General features: G+C 30.5%; 1 protein-coding gene across 4 annotated transcripts in view; it reads left to right on the plus strand.

The window, feature by feature from the left end:
* The window catches only part of spir (spire type actin nucleation factor), a 713,663-nt gene that overhangs the window by 212,277 nt on the left and 477,938 nt on the right, over window positions 1-23,448 (plus strand). For all 4 annotated transcript variants that reach the window (XM_075355415.1, XM_075355416.1, XM_075355418.1 and 1 more), the window contains exon 3: window positions 4,765-4,879. In XM_075355415.1, the coding sequence (XP_075211530.1) occupies window positions 4,765-4,879 (115 nt within the window). The remainder of the gene's footprint in view (window positions 1-4,764; window positions 4,880-23,448) is intronic.

Consider the following 23,448-nt stretch of genomic DNA (forward strand, 5'->3'; position numbering starts at 1 on the left):
AGTGTTGCTAAATATTCTATTTTTCGAACGAAATATAGAATTTTAAAAAACAAGAAAAATAATCGAAGAAGATCTTTCCGAATTTAATTTTTTACTTCGTTGTACGAAGTAAAGGAAGTATTCTGATCGCGAAAAATTTCGGTTTTCAGATTTCAACGGAAATATCCATTTTTACCATCCCTGAATCAATTTTGACTAGTTTCAGCGTGACGTCCGTCATAATACGTACTATGTACATATCTCGCATAACTCAAAAACGATTAGGCGTAGAATGTTGAAATTTTAGATTTAGGACTATTGTAACATCTAGTTGTGCACCTACCCTTTTGATTGCAATCGACTGAACCAAAAGTGTCTAAAATCCAAAACATTTGAATTTTGACCTTTTTCTGCAGTAATAAGCCCTCATTGAGCGCTTTTTAACGATATATAATAAATGTACTTATTTCATTGGTTCCAGAGTTATAGCCAAGTAAAAGTTAAATTAATGAAAAATTGGGATCGTATAAGAGTAAGGCACATCGGTTCGAATCTGACTTCATTTCCTTTCTTTTTAATTTAAATATATTGATTTATTAATTATTGCAAATAATTAATTTTTATTAATTATTGCAATAGGGGTACAAGGAACCCATGTGAAGTCTTTTTCTGCAGTAATAAGCCCTCATTGAGCGCTTTTTAACGATATATAATAAATGGTACTTATTTCATTGGTTCCAGAGTTATAGCCAAGTAAAAGTTAAATTAATGAAAAATTGGGATCGTATAAGAGTAAGGCACATCGGTTCGAATCTGACTTCATTTCCTTTCTTTTTAATTTAAATATATTGATTTATTAATTATTGCAAATAATTAATTTTTATTAATTATTGCAATAGGGGTACAAGGAACCCATGTGAAGTCCACATCAGAATTTTAGTTATGAAATTTACTTTTTATACCTATAGTTATTTAGAAATAAACTTGAATGATATTGTTATAATTTCCACACGATACAATTATTATTTTATTACAGACGCTAGTTTGTATATACTCCATATGTATGGAGAATATTTTACCTGAAGTTTAAATATTATTCAGAATGTTGTGATGATTTGGAAACCGGGAAAACTTTAAATGTGGATAATTTTTTTTTTTAATTTATGGATGTTCTTTTTTTTCAATTTTTACAAAGAAAAAAAAGATTAGAAATGTGACTGCATTGATACTATATTTTTTCACAATTGTTGTAAAATTGTACGAATTGGCAAAAGGACGCTGAAGAAAATGGATGGAGGTATCGGAAAGTATCTAGCTATTAAAAAAGGTACATTTCCATGTAACTTAATACTGGAAAAATATGTTTACGATAGTTCGATTAACTGTTTGTTTTTCGTATTTCAGTTAATAATAATAAATAGCCCTCTTTTTAATCATGTAATAATAGAAACAAAACAGTTGATTAACTCATTTCGTTTATCTCTATACAATATTTAAAAGTCATTAAATATAATAAGTCATCTATAAGTAATGAATTTAGGTTTTAAGGTATGTGGGAAAGTAGACAAACTACTTTTCAAATAAGCAAACTATAGTCATTGTAATGAAGACTGTACAAAAAATTGAGTTGTCATTGGTGTGGGTGTGTGTGTGTGTGTGTGTGTGTGTGTGTGTGTGTGTATATAATTTAATATTTATTAACTATGTTAACTAATTAAACATATGTTAGAATAATAGTTAAGCAAGTAATGAAATAGATACGTTCATATTTTTCTGTATTGGTTATTTGTTTTCAAGAACGATGGTTTGGTGCTAGCGTTTATCGTAATAAATTATACCTTGTATGTTTGGTGTTTTAAACTTAAATGTATGTCTTTAAATGTATGTTTATATTTTTTACATCCTGTTTGTAAGTTATCCTGTTTGTGTGTATAAAATTCTATTTCCCAATTTTAAATATGATCTATTACGATTTTTTTTCGTTTTAGATTCGTTTATTTATGTTTATTTCTTGTTTAATTTTTACTGATTTATATTTCATATTCAGTTTTCATTTTCCTTCACAATCCTTCAATTTTATATTTTTTCTTTTTTGTGTTATTAAATCAATATTCACCCTTCTTATCAAGATTTTGTTAATTTTAATTACGTATTGCATTTTTAGTTTTTTTATGTGATACAGATTTTTAAATCTTTTTTACAGCCATAAGTAATTTCTGCGTGTGAATTGTGGTTGAAAGGTTACCATAGTGTACTGTATGAATTTATATTGTAGTTATGAATTGTAGGAATTTAATTTTCCTATACCAAATTTAGCCAATTAATAATTATCATTTTTGTGAAATCGTTTTCAATTTCACATTATAGTTTTCATCTAGGCTGTAGTAGAGTCTAATCAAGTTAAGCATAATGGAGTAAGGATAATCCAAACATAAATACCATGCTTGACAGTCTACACCGTCTTCATTTATCATGACTATTTCACAGTAATGATCAACTGGTTATATTTCCTTATTATATATTTTGTTTATTTTTTATTCCTGACCATCTAGGTACAAAAATATCACCGAATTATTTTTGTTTCCTTCTAAATATTAGGGTGATAGTTCAGAGGTTAAACTTGCCTTTTCATTAGGAAGTTGGATAAGACCAAGAAGGTCTGAATGAGGATGATATGTACGAGTGTAAATGAAGTGGAGTCTTGTACAGCCACAGGTCGACCGTTCCTGAGATGTTATTCACCAAAGAACACCGGTATCTACGATCTAGTATTCAAATCCTTATAAAAGTAACTGCCTTTACTAGGATTTGAACGTTAGAACTCTCGACTTTGAAATCAGCTGATTTGCGATGACGAGTTAATCACTAGACCAGCCTGGTTTCTGTTTCTTAGCCCGGTAGGCTAAGGCCCTAAACCTGGTGTATAAAAAAATAATTTGGGTTACATTATACAGATTATGTATTAGTACAGATTGTCATTCGCTCACTAGTGCTTATTTCTTTTATCAACGCATTCTGGCATGTTAGACATAGGATACATCACATAGTGCACTGTTATTTTACAAACAAGGGACACAGCTTCTTACATGTACAGTCTAAAGTATAGCTGAGTACAATATAATACGCAGACGACTTCTAGATAATCATAATTATTTTTCTTAGGTACAGTGAATTCTACTGCCTAATGATTCTTTTTGAACTTATTAAATCCACTTATGTTTAATAAATCACTTTCATGTATAAGTGATTTGAAACATAGTAACCTTGGTATATGATTGAACCCCGCTAATAAAATTTGATACGATTCAGTTTTTTATATGTAAATTCATTTATAAATAATTACTACCTTTTACTGTTAAAAGAAGCCTAGGAAACATTATACTAATTTACAAAACTTACAATTTTGTTTAGTAATCCTTACAATGTTGACAAATTTTCTAATAATTAATAAACCGATTTCACGGCCTGAAGATAACTTGATTTATAATTAAAGTGAAGGAAAATTTTGAAATTAGAAATACTGTTAATTCATTAGTTAAATGTGGTGCTAAAATATGGTTTTTAATGCCATTTGCTCGCAGGTAATTTTAAAGTAGTCTTTTTCATATTTCTTCTAGTTTTTTCTATATTTATTTTATATGTCAACTGTGCAAATTCGATAAAACATCATTTTTACTACACTCTGTTTTCTATTTAATTACACATCCCAACCCCGCAGGGGAAGACACCCGCCTTGTGACGCTTCCGGTAGCCACACGCCCCCTCCCTCCAGTTCCTAGCCCTGACGGGCTTTATCGGAAGTCGTCTTTCGCCCTCTAACTTTTTACATCTCATAGTAATAAGTCTGGCCTCGTTGGGATGCCACCAATGTAAATGCCTCGGTAGACATTTGCATCGGCGATTTTTAAACTCGGCTTTTGCCTTCGCTGTAGGCCTCGTCCGGACATCTTAATGACCTACATCATTGCCCTCTGAACTAGCTAACCGAGCTCGCGGAAGCACGAGTCCCGTGCCTAGTTCTTCTTTTTTTGAGCCAATTTCTAGTAAATGTCTCGAAATTCAAGGCAAATTTACAACAATATAACACCAAAAATGTTGTTCGCAACAACGAAATTTAGTCGTAGTTCTCTTAGTGAACTCTACTTCAGTCCATACCCCTTCTTTCTTTTTCCTGTTTAGCCTCCGGTAACTACCGTTTAGATAATTCTTCAGAGGATGATATGTATGAGTGTGAATGAAGTGTAGTCTTGTACATTCTCAGTTCGACCATACCTGAGATGTGTGGTTGATTGAAACTCAACCACCAAAGAACACCGGTATCCACGATCTAGTATTCAAGTCCGTGTAAAAATAACTGGCTTTACTAGGACTTGAACGCTGTAACTCTTGACTTCCTAATCAGCTGATTTGGGAAGACGGGTTAACCACTAGACCAACCCGGTGGGTTTCAGTCCATACCCCTGACTTTATCTTAATTTACGGTCTCCGGACTGGTCTATAAGGGAGAGGAGGACAGACCTCCTACTACCACTCAGCTTCATCGCAGAGTCCCGCGTGACATTTGCTTTCTTCAACCATCGTCGAGATGCCGCTACACCTCACGGCTGCATGGGATTTCAAAAAATTTCAAGAAAAGGCAATAGAAGCCGTTAACTTAATGTAATTACAGCCGTTTCTTTTAGTTAACTACAGATGAAAAATCGTTAAAAGATCTAATCGTATCTTTATTTTAACGTTATCATTTCTTTATTTTATGTTAACGTTTTTCTTTTATTTTGTTTTTAGTTGGTTTACGGCTTGGGATTTGTCGTGTACCGTGCCTTGGATTTTGGGATGGATGTTGAGGAAGAACGACATCTTAGTACCGACTTAGCTACACTAATTGAAAATATGACCGCTGGTAAGTCATTTTATATATTTATACTTTGTTGTTCAATTGTTTCTTGGCCTTTTTTTATCTTGTTTAAATTTTAAAATCATATAGCATGTTTCAGTTATTATTTATTTTGCAATAACCTATATATATATAAAAATCAATGTTTGTTTGTCTATCTGTTCCAACTTAACTCTTGATCTACCTCACAGATTTGTCTAACATTTTGCACACCTACACTTTCAAGCCCTGCGGTGAACATAGGCTAATATTTCTGGACCTCCAACATAACAGTTGCGAGTTATTGGCGTTAAAGTTACTTTTTTCCATTTTGACAACATTGGATTCATTTGTTCGCATGCTTTTAAAAGTTAAATTTCATGTGAGTTTAGTTTGTTTTTTCATGCGGATTCGAGTTCCAATTTTGACGACACTTAACGATTTGGCGTTATCGAGTTATACGCGTAAAAGTTAATTTTTTACAATTTTGACATTTTTGCATTTACATTTTCAAAATGACTTTGATTTTCAAGAAAAATTTAATTATTAGCTCACATTTTTTTTTTCAACATTGAATTAATCAATTTTGAAAAGGGATGAAGTTTTAACGTACAGTTATTCCTAAGTTTCAATTGATTTAGCGCACATGCATATGTAATTTTTACGATTCATTCATTTACAATATTTTACAGCTGTTTAAAAACATAAATAAATAGCTGCTTTTGTTATCTAAATTGCATGAATTTTTTTCTAAAAACATTAAGCTCTTAACTTGGAGTAAAGTTGAGATAACGTCAAAAATTTTCCAGTTGAAAAAAGAACTTTGGAAACCTGGAAAACCAAAGCGCCGAGCGAAGCGAGGCCTAGCTGGGAGGTCCGGTGAAGCCGGTCCGAGCGTCTGGTGTTGTTATACAAATAATAAAACTTTTTTTTTGCTGTAAAATTAACAATCGGTTTCCTCAGACGATAAGTAAGTTTTATGTTAAAATATCACCATGAGAGAGGATCATCCAATGATGACCTCCCCACGAAAACAAACAGTAAATAATTATAATAACAGTAATTGTCTATGTTAATAATATACTTATAGTAATAACTAAGATGAAGTAAACACTCGTTGTTTCATAAGCACTATCATCACTGAGTTCTAGAACTTTCCCAATGTATGGGCCACATGCGTCCAACACAAACGAATGAAAATTAAACGCCGACATAAATAAAAGGCTGATAAAATAAGCGAATATAGGTAAATTCAAAGCGAGAATACGAAAACACTTACAGCATTAAAACAACAGAAAATAGGTAGTAACAATAGGGAAAAAATAGTAACAGAAACAGATAAGATACAAAAGTACAGAAAAAAAAAACCCATAAAAACACAGAATCTTCAACGACCATCAATAAGGCCTAGCACACGAAACCTTTTAAATCGTTTAAAGTAGCAGGTTTATGCGTTTAAATCGTTTATGCGTTTAAATCGTTTATGCGTAGCAGGTTCGAAGCAAGGAGATTTCGTGCCAGCATAAATCATGTATTTAGAACTTAAACGGTCTATCTCATTCTGAACATACGGGATCTCCAGGTACTCAATGTAATTCAGAAATTCTGATGACCCAAAGCGGATGAGTCTCTTTCCTACTATTTTGTTGTGTGATCTTTGGATCTTTTAATATTTCTGTCACTAGTCGTACCCCAGAGCTGAATTCTGTTCGTCCATACCGATTTTAAGAAGTTCTTATATAAAAGTACCTAGTTAGAGAGACAACTGAAAAGAAAAAAAAATTTTAACGCACATTTAATAATTTTGTTAATTTATTATTTTTACGTGTAATATTCCGTAAGTATTAAAGTGCCTAGAATAAGGTTCCAGAATGTTTCTGTAGGATTATTGAGAATTTCAACCTGTTCATATCAGAACGGTACAAAATCTAGGTCATTATTTATCACCAGGAATCTTCCCTTCAAATATACACAGTACATTATAGATTCGTGATTTGTTAAAGGATTTTCCGTAAAACTAAAACGACTTTTATTAAGGCTAATATAAATTAACATCCCTTTCTAAAGGTCTGTTTTGCTAATCCCATTGTCTTTTACAAGAATAAAAAGAAATCATCGTTTGCATTTTCAAAATGTAAGGAGTGAATGATTTCCTATACAATAATTTGTTCATCCTCACTTAAATAATGAAGTTTCTGCCCTATATGTGAGACTCTTACTACAATACAGGAAGTGGGTACATGGTTTACATATTCATTTTCAGAGAAAGCCATTTTTATTCTTGCTTTTTTGTTCGCTTAATGAAACAGATTAAAATTTTTTTTGTCCTGAAAACTAATCATCATAGCATAACGCTAAGTAGAAGAATCTGAAAATGGTTAAAAGTCACAAAAATGTAATTGTGTATGTATGTTATCGCTTGCAATACCTGTATCAGTTATGTTGGAAAAGTATAGGTTAAGGTTTCAGTTAAGAGGGTGTCCACAACGAAATTCATGGGATTTACTCTGCATCGTTTCCGGTACTGTTTTCTATACTAAAATCCACCAGACCTTATCTTATTATTTACAATTAATGAAATCGATTTTTTTACCTGCCAACTAGATCATTTAATTTTTACTTCCTTGTACGAAGTAAAGGGAAGTATATTGCGATCGCAAAAAATGTCGGTTTTCAGATTTAAATGGAAATATCCGTTTTGACTATCCCTGAATCCATTTTGACTAGTTTCGGTGTGACGTCTGTACGTACGAACGTACGTGCAAATCCAAAAAAAAAAACGTGAAAAATACAACGTATTTCTAACTCTGTCCAAAAAAGACCAAAATCAAAAAAAATTGAATTTTGAACTTTTTCTTAACTGCAGTAATAAGCCTTCATTGAGAGCTTTTCAATTAAAAATTTTAATTAATGAAATATTTGGATCTTACAAGAGGAAGAAAGGCACATTGTTCAAATCCGACTTCATCTACGTAATTTTTTTAACTTTTTTTTTAATTTAAATATATTGATTTATTAATAATTATTAACTCTGGAAAAAAATTACAATAAATAATTCAATTATAACAATAAAAAAAATTATGAAAAAATATCAGAAATTATTAATGAAATAGAACTATGAAAAAAAAAAATTAAACAATTTTTTTTTTTAGTTTTTTAAAAGTGTATGTAATTTTATAGGCGTAAAGGAAGTCATGTCGTGTCCACATCAGAATGTTTTTTATTAATGTAATATTTAATGGATAAAAAAGATTATCACAAAATATGTAATCTAATCATAATTACGTTATATCAATAATAGATTATTTAAGTATTTTAATGATGAAATATTATTTTGTTTGAACCTACAAATGTATTTAGAAAAAAAGGTAATATTTGTTTCAATATTTATTACCTTTATAAACACAAAAAACTGTTACATTAATATAGTGGAAAGTTGTATTTAATCCCGTAAAATACTTTGGGTTTATTTATATATATATATATATATATAAACACACGTGCCTGAATTTGATATCTTACTATTTTTTTTTTTGTAATTTATATTAAAAGTATTTGTTTCTTTTATCTTATTAGATTTTCTTCTGTTTATAATTTCTTTAATCTGTCGTAAATTATTATAAATATCTTATAAAAATGTATAGCTTTGTCGACTGCACTCTTATTTTCTATTACGAAACAAAGATTAACTCTTCCTTTTGACCTGTCCTATCGTATCATTTGTGGTAACCCGAATTAAATACGGTAAAAAAATTCTTTAATATAACTTTCACTAAAGGGAAAACTATTCTGCTGTTAAATGAAAAAAAAAAAAAATGATGTACCTATGTTTTATAAATATAGTCATAAGTAGAAGTTGATTTAATGATATAGGCTAAGTACGTATTATCTTAGTTGTATATAAATTTAAAATCTTATGTAAGATTTTTTCCCTTATATTATCTGTTCCTGTGTATACTTTAATTTGAATATCTAAGTTAAGAACAGGATGTTAAATAAATAAATGGTGTACATTCTTTTAGCTTGAAATCCGAATAGACTTTGATGTGTTGATTTAATTATTTTTTTGTTACGGTTCGTGATTTTAGTTAATTAGGCTCTTTGTATTTCTAGACGTTGTGATGTGTAAAAAATAATTGTAAAATAAATACTTCGGCGCCATCTAAAAATCTGTATTTATTTGCATTCTGTTTGAATTTAATATGATAATTTTTTTTAGGAAAAATAAATTTATTCTTTACGTTATATATTTTTCTAAAATAAAAAGTAAATTACTAGATCTAAAAAAATGATTAAACTTTTTTGTTGCATGTTCCGATCTTAATTGAATTAGAAAAAATTCTGATTTTTAAAAACCGATAAAATTGATATAATGAATGAAGCATTCATTACAACTTCTAACAGCTAATTTGTAAATCATTTATAAAAGTATTACACTTTTATGTATATATTTAATATAATATAATATATATATAGTACAATATATATACAGTGTAATATTTTTGTACTGATACGAGAATATTTTAATTATCTAATGTGAACAAATGTTTAAAATTAACTTTCATTATCTAATGCTTTAAATAAACCAAGGTTAAAAAAATAGTTAAGTTTCATTGTTTTTATAATTCTTACGTTTACACTATGTCCTCAGGATTATAAATTATTATTATATTCCCGTTGAAGGAAAAAGTACAGAATAGCTTACTTCAAACGTCGTTAATATCAATTATCATTTTCGGTGGTAATTTTGAATGCCGTTATAATTAAATTAGCTTATATTATGCCTGAAGTTGTAGACTCAAATATCGATTTGATGCGTATTATGGTAAAAGCGCACGCACAAGTTAATTACCGTTACTGAAACGCATAACTAAGGAATTTTTTGAATGCTATTTTTTAATAATCGGGGTCTAGCATACAAAAGATCTTTTTATTATATTACAACTTATTTTGTTATTAATATTTTTTTAAGGTTTTATTTTAATTATATTTACTATTACAACAGCGCTTTCTTAAGATTTTTATACGTTTTTAAAAATGTTTTATTTCGATAATTCCTCATTAATTTTGGTAAGAGATGCTTGGGCACGACTGTATTATTATGCTTTTGAATTGGATACCACTTGAGAAATAATATCACTAATTGCAAATGCGAGCGGAGAGGCCTGCACACATAATTGCAGTCTAAAAAAAAGACTGTGAAACTTTACAGCTATCGATTTAATTAAATCAAGTTAAATCACTTGAAGTATGTATGTTGTATATAACATTCTGTAATGAAAAATTTTGTATTATTTCAAAAATTAAGTTGTATTTTGGTGTTATTAGAAAAATAAATTGTGCGCTTCAATCACAGTGTATAACTTTAGCAGTGTAACACCGTCGTGTGTTTTAACTTCTTATTATCTATATCTATTTTAATCCTCATGAACTCAGTGCTCATCCACTGTTTTGTGTATCCTTTTTTTTTAAAGTAAGTTTTTTTTTTTTTAAATAAAAGGTTAAGGTTTTAGTAAAGGTCTTACATTAATATGTTTTTTCGAACACATGATCTATTTTAACGTGATTAAAATTAATCTAATAAACTTTATGGGCTTCATGTGATATTTCAAGTTTTATTATATAAAATCTAATGTTTTTTAATGAAATCTTTATAAATTCTACCTCGATCAATTTTTACCGCACAAAGTAGTAAAGTAATACGAGTTAATGATTACTTTTAAAAAAAATATCATTGTGTCTTTTATATATATAAAATAGTAAAAAAAATACCACCATAACATGGAAAAAAAAACAGATTGCGGCGGCTTTTTATTTAAAAATACTATTTTACATTCTACTATTATTAAAAAAACCGAAGACTCGACTATACCCATTTTCCCGGAAAATGGGTATAGTCGAGTCGAATTTCTAAATAAAAAGCCGCCTCAATCTGTTTTTTCCATGTTATGGTGGTATTTTTTTTTTACTGTTTTATAACAAAAAAAAACAGACGATGATTGTAAATTCTTGTTTTCCAATAAAAAGTAAAGACAATTGAAACGGAAAATGTGTGGGTTTTTATTATTATATTAAAAAAAAAATTAAATGGTAAGAGTTCCCTACAGCTGTAATTTTTAGTAATTTAGTGGTATAGATGGTTCGCTTACGTGAAATGTGTAATTGCTCAATATATTTCGCTGTGAATCATTTGGATTCTACTTTCCTTTTCTGATACTGTAAATCGTTTGGATTCTAACTTCCTCTTACGATGCTGATTTAATTATTCAAAGATTGATTTGTATAAAGAACATATAAGAAATTTTTTTTTAAATTTAACATTCTTCAAATAATTCTGATAGTGTTACTCTCCTCGATCCTTCATATATATATATATTTTTTATTTTTTTTGAAAATGCTAATAATATGACCTTTGAGCATCAATGGTTCGCATTTTTCAACACTTTTCCCATTGTTTATACAGGTTCATTCACAGTTATTATCTACACACATTCTACACAAGCGGGCTATAGGATGGAATGATCTTTTTAAGATGTGAAGAAACTTATAAAAATATGTGAAGAACTTAACTATTTCGTTTCTTTTCAGTGTTCGGCCTACATTTGGGAGTGATATGCACAACTATTATTTGGTTTCAATCCTATTAACAAACGGAATTTAAAAAAAAGAGAAGAAAGGAGAAACTGATGAATCACTATTATTAACGTTTTGTGTGCGATCAGTGTTGTAGTTTCACGAAGTAACTTATTCGGAAATAATTCCACTTTCTTATGTATATCTTTGTTATTCTTAATATCAATTAATTATTAAAAATTATCGGCGATTTACATATAAACGAGGTTTAAAAATTTAAATAATAAAGAAGTGAAATTTTTCCTATAACTTTAATGCTGAGTGTTAAAAAGGGATGAGTTGGGTCGTAGTGGGAGAGCAGTTATAAATTTTGAATATTCAAAATTCATATAGGTCAAGACACATTGAATTCTTTATTTGTTTGTTTGTTTTACTAATGAACTCATTTGTATAGGAACAAAATTCTTAGAAGAAATTACTTGTTATTTTTATTAATGTCCTATTATCCGAGTCGTTCAAATAATTATTTTAGTGAAACCTGTGTACACGGTATTACTAACGTAAAAATACATTCTTTGACTTCCGTTTGCCATAATTCATAAAGAAAGTTTTGTACGGTGTATGGTACTGTAGATAGTATTTATATGTTTACCCTTTACCTTTAGGAAGTTAGTTAATTTATAGAGAAACAATTATAAATTATTGGCTTTATCATTTTGGATAATCGGTTTTATTCATTATCATTCACGTTATAAAAATACCTGTTAAAAATCCTTTCTGAAACGAAATTACTCTTTATTCTTTAATAATTATTTATATTTTTATTTTTTGGTTAAATACAAAGACTTTGTCGTCTAATATTTAAAATCCAAATGGAAGAATAGTTTGTTACGTAAAGGGTGATGTGTTCCTGGCAATTTTAAAGAACATTAAGGCTTTGATGAAATTCTCTTCATTTTAATAGATCTCACTTTTTCTGTGTATAACATTTCACTGTCTAGTGCAATAGGGTGATTTAATCTGTATTATGAAGCCTGGTCCACCGTGTTTTTAAACACATATTTTGTAGAACTTGTATTAAGTAGTTTTAAAAAGTTCGAATTACGCATTTACAATCGTTTATGAAAATGACTTCCCAAGTTCAGGACCCGATTCTAGCGATAGGAACTTGTTTGATCTTAGGAAGATGATCAAAGAATTCTGGGCTCGATCATCTTTACAATCAAGAGAGAAATACTTCAGCATCCATCTTTTATCGTTCATTTTGGCTAACAATTACTTATATGAAATGCCACGGGTCATTCTTAGCGATCAGAAATATTTACACTTTCACTTCGGTGCTCCTGATCGATGGGCTTCCCTCCTTTAGTTCAAAAAACACGTTACGATTTTTTTTCGATTGGTTTTCTATCCGTAACTCGACCTCCATTTTACTCATACAATCGTATTTGTTTTTTTTTTCTACTTTGATATGTCCTCGAGAATTTTTTTTTTTTTAAATTCGATAAGTCTTTTCAGATTGTCCTGTGTTCAGTGGTTTGTTTAGCCATATTTTAAAAGCATATTTGATATTTACCGACTTCTTATAGATAAATACAAAACTTTTTGAACATAATACTGTAGCAGAACAAAAGTTTTACATTTTTCTTTCCATTTCTTCAATAAGTTACTCTAAAGCATATTTTATTGAGTGTTGTGGACGTGGCTTTAATACTGATTTAATCTTAACCACGTCAGAAATCAATATGCATTTTTATTTTGAACCGTAATTTGCAACTTAAAAGTAGGTCGTAAGATAAATTAAGTGTCATACTTACGATTGTAAAAACCCATTGAAAACCATTTCTCATGCTCTTTTTTAATGAATGATTTCTTCATATATTTTGACTTGCACATAAGTAATAAAATAAAAGGTTGATTGATTAAAAACTTCATAGCCCTAAATTGGGAGATTGAACCGTTAATAAATGTCGATTGTTTACAGGTTGATCTGCAAAGGTCAATTCTTTAAATTCGTATAGTATGTCCTATTAATTAATTAAAAATTGTGTTTTCATACATGTTTTACAACACCAAGTTAAAAATTAAACGAAGAATTAAAATTATTTCGTACGTAAATATTTTCGTAACTTTAAAAATAAATTCATCATTTTTTACAAAATTTGTTCATAATATTAGTATTTTTTTACGACTGCGCAGATTGAATTATGTAAGTAGATATATTTTCTATTTTGTATTTTACTTTAATATCTGTAAAGATGACTGAACGTATCGTTAAAATCTCATCAATTTGCTTTTATATATATATATTTTTTTTTTTTATAGATAATAAGATGATTGATTGATTAGTTCTAATATTTATACAATTTGTATGTTGATTTTGTCATCTATTTATAGGCAAATTTTATGTTTCTATATTTTCAAATTTTGGCAGAAGCACTGTAGTTTTATATTATGTAAATAGACCGGTGGGTGATTTTTTACGTCTTTCACTAACAAAATGTGGTATCTCTATATAACTGTAATAACTATATCAAATTGCTAATGTGAATCAATGCAAACAAGTGTAAAAAAATATTTCTTAATATTGATATTTTCAATTATTTGGTTTTAATTTTTATCTTATTGTTAATTTAGTCCAGGTTTGAATTCCATAACCCACCGGATTGGTATAGTGGTTAACGCGTCTTCCCAAATCAGCTGATTTGGAAGTCGAGAGTTGCAACGTTCAAGTCCTAGTAAAGCCAGTTATTTTTACACGGATTTGAATACTAGATCGTGGATACGGGTGTTCTTTGGTGGTTGTGTTTCAATTAACGACACATCTCAGGTATGGTCGAACTGAGATTGTACAAGACTACACTTCATTTACACTCACACATTTCATCCTCTGAAGTAATACCTGAACGGTAATTTCCGGAGGCTAAACAGGAAAAATGTTTTGAATTCATTACATTTTCATTAATTTGAGATTATTATTAGACTATGAGTACGTACCCATGTTAATAGTTGTATGATTTGGTGATGTGTTAACAAATATCTTTAGTACACCTACGCAAATTTTAATTCCATAAGTATATAAAATCTGATGGGGACAACACATGACTTCCTTCTACGCCTATTAAATCACATTTTTTTTAAATGGAAAGTACAAAAAAATTTTATTTCATTAATAACTTCTGATATTTTTTAATATTTTTTTACACTGAGAGATTAATAATTATTAATAAATCAATATATTTAAATTAAAAAAAAGAGATGAAGTCTGATTCGAACCAATGTGCCTGCCCCTAAATCCAAATATTTCATTAATTAAAATTTTATTTGGCTGTAACTATGGAGCCAATGAACATAAGTACCACACTTTTGATATTTCGTTGAAAAGCTCTTAATAAGGGCTTATTAACTACAGTTAAGAAAAGTCCTAAATTCAAATTGTTTTGGATTTTGGCTTTTTTTTGCATAATTTTGGTTCAATCGATTGCAATCAAAAGAGGAGGTGCACAACTCGATGTTACAACAGTCCTAAATCCAAAATTTCAACATCCTACGGCTCTTCGTTTTTGAGTTATGCGAGATACGTACGTAGACATCACGCCGAAACTTGTCAAATTGGATTCAGGGATGGTCAAAATGGATATTTCCGTTAATATCTGGAAACTAAAATTTTTCGCGATAACAATACTTCCAACTTACTTCGTACAAGGAACTAATGAGTAGTATTTTATAAATATTTCTGCTATTTCAAAGGAATACAATGATTTTATAATGTATCGTTTTCTAAAATTTAACTTACGATAATTAAACCTCAGAAATGTTGAAATACAACGAGTGTGGATATAAGAATAATACACGAAGGCGAGTCAAACATTACACTTTCACCATAACACATCTTTAAGTGTGTCATACTACCTTTTGTGCATGCGACTTAAGAGTTAGTACACTGCAGTTCCGTGTGCAAAATTTAATCCCGATCGCGTCATTTGCCTTCCGGCTATTACTGTGTAAACATGTCCGTTTCGCTAGCAGTTTGCAGCAAGGAGGAACAACGAGCAGTGATCCGATTTCTCTGATCGGAGGGAGTGAAAGGGGCTTAAATTCATCGTAGACTTTTATTACAATACGGGAACAATAGTTTAAAAGTAGCCGGACGGGTGTGAAGCACAAAGAGGGTGCAGGACGCCCGTCAACCTCTACCACGGACAAGATTCAGCTAGCTCGGTAAATGGATATGAAGAAAGGCAAGTTACCGTCGATGAGGTAGCGTCTTCTTTGAACATCAGTCATGGTTCTGCCCATCAAATCATCCACGACGATCTCTTGGCTTTCTTAAAGTCTGTTGTCAAAGAAAGTTGCAGGGCAACGCCCACACGCACACGGCCGCCACACTTTACGTACCATCAACTTGAATTTTGTGATACTGGCCTCTTCCAGTCTAGATTGTGCTCTCTCAAACTTTCATCTGCTTGGACCGCTCAAGGATGCTTTGCGAGGGTGTCGATTTTGCACAGACTTAGACGCGTAGGAAGCGGTGCAAAAGTGGCTATGCGACCAACCAGAAACGTTTTTCTTTGAAGAAATACTTAAGTTTGTGGACTGCTGGACCAAGTTCATTGACAAGGGAGGTGACTATGTAGGAAAATTATGATCATATTGAACCCCTACCTTTGTGCAAATGAATTATAGAATGAAAAGTGTAAATAATTTCTGACTCGCCGTTGTAGATAAATCTTTGAAAAAATCTTTTTCTACATATAATGAGATAGTTGCTAGTGACTATGTTAATTCTGGAACGACATCAGTTGAGGTTCTTGCAGTCACAATATTTTTTTTTTTATACATATCACATTAGTGTTCTACGAAGCTAACTAGTTTTATTCTCTCTCAATGCTCATGCTATCTCTTGGAAAGAGAAAAAATAAATTAATTTTGATAAAGCTTGACATATTTACTATAAGTCAATTTACATCAATCATGTCTTAACTTACATTAATTTACTTACTTTACATTAATCATCGTCTTAACTTCGTAACATATATACGTGACTTATTATTATTATTAACATCCTGATATGTTAGTAAGACGATGTTAATATCGTCATAGTATAATCACTTCTGTTATTATACTGAAGAATGTTTACTCGAAATGCTATTAAAAGGAAAGAAGGAAACTGGACAATCTCATAAGTATGAGAAATCGGTTGGTAATTATACACGTCTTCCCGAAGTGTGACTAGTAACCTAGGATTTATAATTGTTTGAAATAATTTACAGAATGAAATGTTTTAATTATACTCGTACGTGAATTAAATATGAATATATATGCAGAAGATTAATGTAAAAACTTTCTTCATTTTTTATCCTTCACAACCGTCACATCATATATGTTAAGAATTTTATTTTAATTTAATTGAAATAAAACTTCTTTCCTAATTCGATCGTTAAAAGTAATTAGAAGGTATTTTTTTTTAAATCCTGATGTAAAAATCTGATCAGCCTGTGCACACCTTCTTTGTACGCCTTCCTTGTACGCCTATTAGATTATATATATATATTATTGTATTAAAAATGTGTATATATATATATATATATATATATATATATATATATATACATACACATACACACACACACACACACACACACATTTTTTGCTGCACTTTGTTTAAACTTATTTCATTTGAAAGTGAGATACGATGATCCAATTCTTTAATAAAGTGGACAGTCACACAATTGCTTAAACTAGAGAATGTGTACACAAATTAAGATCAGAAGAATTATATCAAACCAAACAGCGATTAAATGATTGGCAACAAAAACAAATAAAGGAAATGATGATCAGCTCGACTTGGGAGAATATTGTCGGACAATATCAGAGGAGTAATGAACTAAAAGATAAGAATTTTTTGCAATTTATTAAAGATCTGGCATGTATGCCTCAGTGTATATGTTGTTCTTGTGAGGGTCGTCTATTTTTCAGGAGTGTAGTTAACTTTAATGTAGATAAAATTAAACAGAAATTCCAGAATAAACAGAAATTAAATTACAAAATCCGAAAATAGTACGATTCAAAATTATCATTTTCTATTAACATAGACAAATTTTTTAAATTACATACAATTTTATTTCATCAATAACCTCTGATTTTTTCTTTTTTTTATTGTTATTGAATAATTATTTATTGTAACATTTTTTTTACTATCACGGGTTTATAATTATTAATAAATCAATATATCTAGATTAAATAAAAAAGAAAAGGAGATGAAGTCTGATTCGAACCGATGTGTCTTCCCCTGTAAGATCCAAATATTTCATTAATTAAAATTTTATTTTGCTATAACTCAGGAACCAATGAAAATAAGTACCAGTTATGATATATCGTTGAAATGCTCCCATTGAGGGCTTATTACTGCAGTTAAGAAATAGTCCAAAATCCAGTTTTTTTTTATTTTGTGCCTTTTTTTGGACACTTTTGTTACAATTCGATTGCAGTCAAATGGAGAGGTGCCTAAATCCAAAATTTCAACATCGTACGACTTATCGTTTTGAGTTATGCGAGATATGTACGTACGTACAGAAGTCACGCCGAAACTAGTCAAAATGGGTATTTTCGTTAATTTAATTAACGTATTGCCGGTATTTGTGATAATATCGCCTGTAGTTTATTTCAGTAATTTGAATGTTTTTTTTTTTTTAATACTGTCAAAATGTTTTCATTAAAGTAATATAATTTATACTGTTTAATTAACTGGAATAGAATCGGTTTTGTAATATAAATAGAATGCGTGTTCCCAGGCAGCGTTGTCAAGGTCTCGGCTGAATCGACGCACCTGCCCTGGAATGCCGGAAGGGTTTCCTGTCAGTCATCAAATCGGTAGACATGAACAACCACCCGCTATTATCATGAAGATACGATACGGTGACCGTAAAACCTTTCTCTCCCTGCTGCATCCTTTTTTCCCCTATTATGCCCTCGCTTATTGTACTTTTTTCGGTTCTTTTTTTCTAAGCTGACTTAATTTTTTTCATTTTTGTTCACAAGAGTTTTTATGTTTCTCTGTATTTATCTTGAAACATGTTTTAATTTCACTGATAATTGCAGAAAATTAATAATTTTTCTTTTTTTCATGAACCCCAAAGGCACTTTTTTTTATATAACTTTATTATATTTTTATCAGATGTATACAATGTAAGATTTTAAAATAGAAAAAAATTCGATTCTAAATGTAATTTTTCTGTTGTATCGATAAGACTACAAACCAAAGAGAAATTTAAGATTTACTTAGGGTTATTATTATTATTTTTTAATTTACAATTAAAAGATGTGAAATAAGTATTAGCTGCCATTTAAAGTGTGGGATTCTTTTAAGCAGTTCTGTTTTGGATAGTAATTTATGCTGCTTTTGTGGTTTTCTCTTTTTTATCATAATTACAAATAGAGCATTAGCCTTTTAACATGATGTAATTTTGCAGTTTATTAGTATTTTTTTAAAGAATTACGATCATTATATAGCAATCGAGTAATTGGATTCTCTTGGGAATGTATTGTGCATTCGAAGTCCATATTATCTTGTAAATTTTTTTCTGTATTCAATTTAACTATCTCTTTCGAAAAAAACGCAGGTACTTTTTTCTTTGTCAAAAGGAGAAATGTCGGATGCTAAAAATGGTGAGAATTGTTGTTTCATATGTTGTATTTGTTTTATGTCAGGTCTTGGAACAGTCCAACATATTTTTTATTTTATAACACAATGTCTTAAGGTTCGTGCGTAGTACTGACTATTTTCCACGAATTTATTCTGTCAGAAGGAAAAGTCTGGCCGCGATTTACCCCATATTAATCACTGTATTATGCGAATCGTGTCTAAGAATTACGATATTGTTAACGCGAAACAGCCGTCCGCATTATTACCTGATAGTTCTGTTACAACTTTTCGCAACTCTTTAGCTTTTCAATTTACTTTTTGATAGCGAAGTTCGTAATTTAATTAAATGTATCGATATTTACTGATTATTCCAACATTATGTTACATATATACTTTTTCGTATTTTCCTAATATGTAAACCGAGATCGTATTTAAGTAAATTTAAATAATTAAATTTATCAGAGCATTAACAAAGAACAAACATGAACCAAGAATAAACAGATAAAGTTCTACGTTTCTCTTATGCTAATAAATCTTCTACAGCACAAGCCTGGATGTTGGATCGGTTGGTAATCGTAATTTTAGATGATGAATTAAGAGACAAATACCGGAATAATTCTATCTTAATCGTTTTGGGATTAAGCTGGAGGAAGAAGATTATGAAGATAAATATTAATATGTACGATATAGTAATAAATTCAGTTCAGTATAGTTTGAACCCAAGGTAAATTCCATTCTATGTGTAAAATATTTATAATTTTGAAATAATTGTAGGTTACAGAAGAAATTTACCTGTTGTCTAGCATACTACTGAACGTATAGTTTATTAATTATATTTTTAAATATAAACCAGCTGTTTTGATTCCGTATAAAATTAATTTCATTTAATATGATTCACCGTGTTCCACCCGTATACAACTATAGTTTTATTCTATAATTCCCTTTTATGTTGGTATTGTACAGACTGTTTTGAATTAGAATTAAATCATGGAATGTGGGAGGTGAAGCCTACTGCCTTGCAATGACGCAGTAGCCATGTTTAGTTAATTCTGTAGTGATGGTCCACTGAATCTTATATAATGCATTTATCCAACCGATCATAAAAAAAAAAACAATACGAAAAACATATATATATATATGTATATATAAAAACACATCCGTACTCTCCTAACCGGATGTATGACACTTTTATATTACTTCCCAGTTAGTAACGTATGCTGGTGTGCTGTATAATATTTGTTGTATCATACAAAAAGGTAAAATTCGATGACGCATTTATCTCCTAAATTTCTTTTATTTGTTTTTTTTTTAAATTGTTTTAATGCTTTATTCCAGTTATTACTGGAATAAATCATATTTATTAATTTAATGAAGACTGTTGTATTTTTTTATGTACAGCTATTGCTGTCTTTTAGCTTCATTCCCCCTACTATCGCCTTCCTCATATAGACTAATCTCTGAGCACCTTGTTTCCATTATTACATCCTTTTATGTCTTCCCTCCTCTTTCTCTACTCATATTATTAACTAACCACAGTTTGGTTAACAACAGAAGACACTTGAGTTTGAGCTGTTGCAACTTTTCACCAACAGCCATAAAAAAAATTTTATAATCTGTTTTATGTTATTGTCTTAAACAGCAAGAAATCCGATCTGCAGTTTCAAGAAAAGGGGGAAAATTCGAGATTTTTCTGGCTAGATTTTTTTCCTCTGTAAGTGTACGAAAATATTTTTTGTGAAAATTTGTGTTAATTGTATGTTAAATATGTCGTTTTTTTACAGTTTTTTCTCATGAAATTTCGATTAGACCCGACTATCTATTTCGGCGATAATGGATCGTGAAAAAATAATCTCTAGGTACAAAGTGGGCCGGAATTACTCCCCATTAAAAATTGTTTATAACTTTTTTAATCTTTAACTAATATTCATGAAACAAACATTTTGTTCCTTACAGTAGTACAATTGTTAACCATTGCTAAAATTCCACATAAGCATTATCCACCAGTATCCACCAGTTTCCGTAAATGGGGATATTTGCTACAAACTTCTGTAGATAATCCAGCGGTACGTTTCCAAGAACTTGTGGAATTCGTTCCTCCAATTTACGTAGAGATTTCGATTTTGTGCGATAAACTTCCTCTTCTGCTCACCCCCCAGAGGAAGAAGTCGCACAGTGTTTGGTCAGGACCCCTTACTGGCCATTCAAGGGAGCCACGACGTCCCAACCAGCGTCCTGGAAAATCTGTGTCGAGCCATGTACGGACAGGACTTGCGAAGTGAGACGGGGCCCCATCTTGCATAAAGATTAATTCATTGCAGTTGTCCCATGTGAATACAATACCGTGAACATAATCTTCAAGCATTTCAAGGTACCGTTCTGCATTCATTATGTCCCGAATGAGATATGAACCCAGAACTTTCGTGGATGTTATGCCGCACCACACTGTGACATTTGGGGGATGTTGGCTTTTTTCAACAACCACCCTCGGATTCTCTGTCGACCAATATTAACAATTTTGCCGGTTAACAAATCTCCCAACATGAAACACGACTTATCTGACCACAGGATATTACCGAAAATATCGGACAGTCTTCATACCAACCAAGCATCATTTCCCCATATTCCAACCGATGATCCCAGCCTTCCGGCGATAATTCCTGACAGTAATGTGGTTTCTATGACCGATAATTTAACACGTTCTTCAGAACAGTTCCGATTGTATGTCGGGTTAAACCACTTTCGCGAGATGTCTGCCTTTGTGATTTCTGAGGACTTGGAGTGAAAATTTCCTGAACCACTTGCACATTTTCTGCGTCCTGGATGTTGAGGAGCGACCGCGTTTCCTAACATCTGATACAGAAACTGTATCCATTAGTTTCGAATAGCAATTCCTTATGGTCTTTGCATATACCGAGGCACTAGATCCTTTCACACTTCGCCACCATCTGTATACTTCTACCACGGACCACCATACTTCTTACCGGAATACCCGCTCATCAAGACGTTGTGCCATGGTCGGCTACTGATACCTGCAACGACATAAATGAGATATCATGTAATAAATTCTACCATTGTAAGGAACAAAATGCTTTTTGTTTCATGAAAATTGGTTAAGTATTAAGAAAGTTATAAACAATTTTCAGTAGGGAGTTAATTCTCGCCCACGCGTAGTTACAGAAATTCGGTTTTAGAAGATTTTCTGTAAATCCTAACATAGTTCATTTTTAATACAATGAAACTGTATGAATTTGTAACGACAAAACGGTGCTGTGTATATTGTTCTTAAATTTCAGTGGTATAACGTAGTAAGTTACATAATACTTTTGTGTGTAATTATTTTTAGGAATAAAGCTAAACGTAAAAAATAAATAGAATTTATTAAGAAATTAAATCGAAAATATTTGTGCTCTTATATGAACTTAAATATCTGATTGTTTAAAAAGTTGTTGATTCGTTCTGTAATCTATATTAACTTTACTTAGAACGAGATTTTTTTTGTTTGATGTTATTGGTGGGGAAAAATAACGTAATAAATTATATTCGACTGTAATAATATTAAATATTATCAGTGATAATATTAAAGTCGATTGTAGGTGAAAATTAGGATCTTCTCCTGTAACTTGTATTGTTAATCTAACTACCTCTTTGTTTTTGTCCTTTTATCCCTATTTTATTTCATTATCACGGAGTTACTTTAAAAAAAAAAATTTCTGAATTACAGACCATTTTACAGCTTTGTCTTACACCCATACTTTTCTCTATTGTATCATTTTCTTTATTTTTGACATCCCGTACTTTAGTCAACTTTCGAAAATCCTTAGAGAAAATTAATTAGCATTACTGATTGAGAAACGTTTCTCCTGCTTGTTATGAATTTATGAGATCAAGATATATAGTGAGCGTTATCCTGAAGGCATTTACATATCTTATCACTTTATCAAGACTTTTAAATTATCGTATATATTTTTCTTATTTCTTCCGGCCATTGAAAGGTATTTATCTACCTCCATACGTTCCTAGATGTTTTCATGTTAAGTTGGGTGTTATAAAGTAAGGTCACTGCCCGTTGTGTAATGTGCTATTAGCAATTTACGTAAACCATTATTGCGTTAAAGTAGATGCAGTGACTGTCTATTTCTAGAGTATATATTCCCAACATATATAAACGTGGATCATTACGTTAGCCGTCTCATTAGTGAGGATACTTCCTGTTTCACCTCCCTCAACGTAATATTTCTCTGTTTATGATACCAAGCAATATTTTTTCTAGTAATTAAGATAGTGATTTCTTCAGAATTACTCACCACTTGTAAATCAAAATGAACTTCAAGTCATGAAATTTTAATGTTCAGTGATTTTTAGGTAGTAACCGTGGGTT

The sequence above is a fragment of the Lycorma delicatula genome, chromosome 2, assembly GCF_047948215.1.
Source record: "Lycorma delicatula isolate Av1 chromosome 2, ASM4794821v1, whole genome shotgun sequence".
Taxonomy (NCBI): domain Eukaryota; kingdom Metazoa; phylum Arthropoda; class Insecta; order Hemiptera; family Fulgoridae; genus Lycorma; species Lycorma delicatula.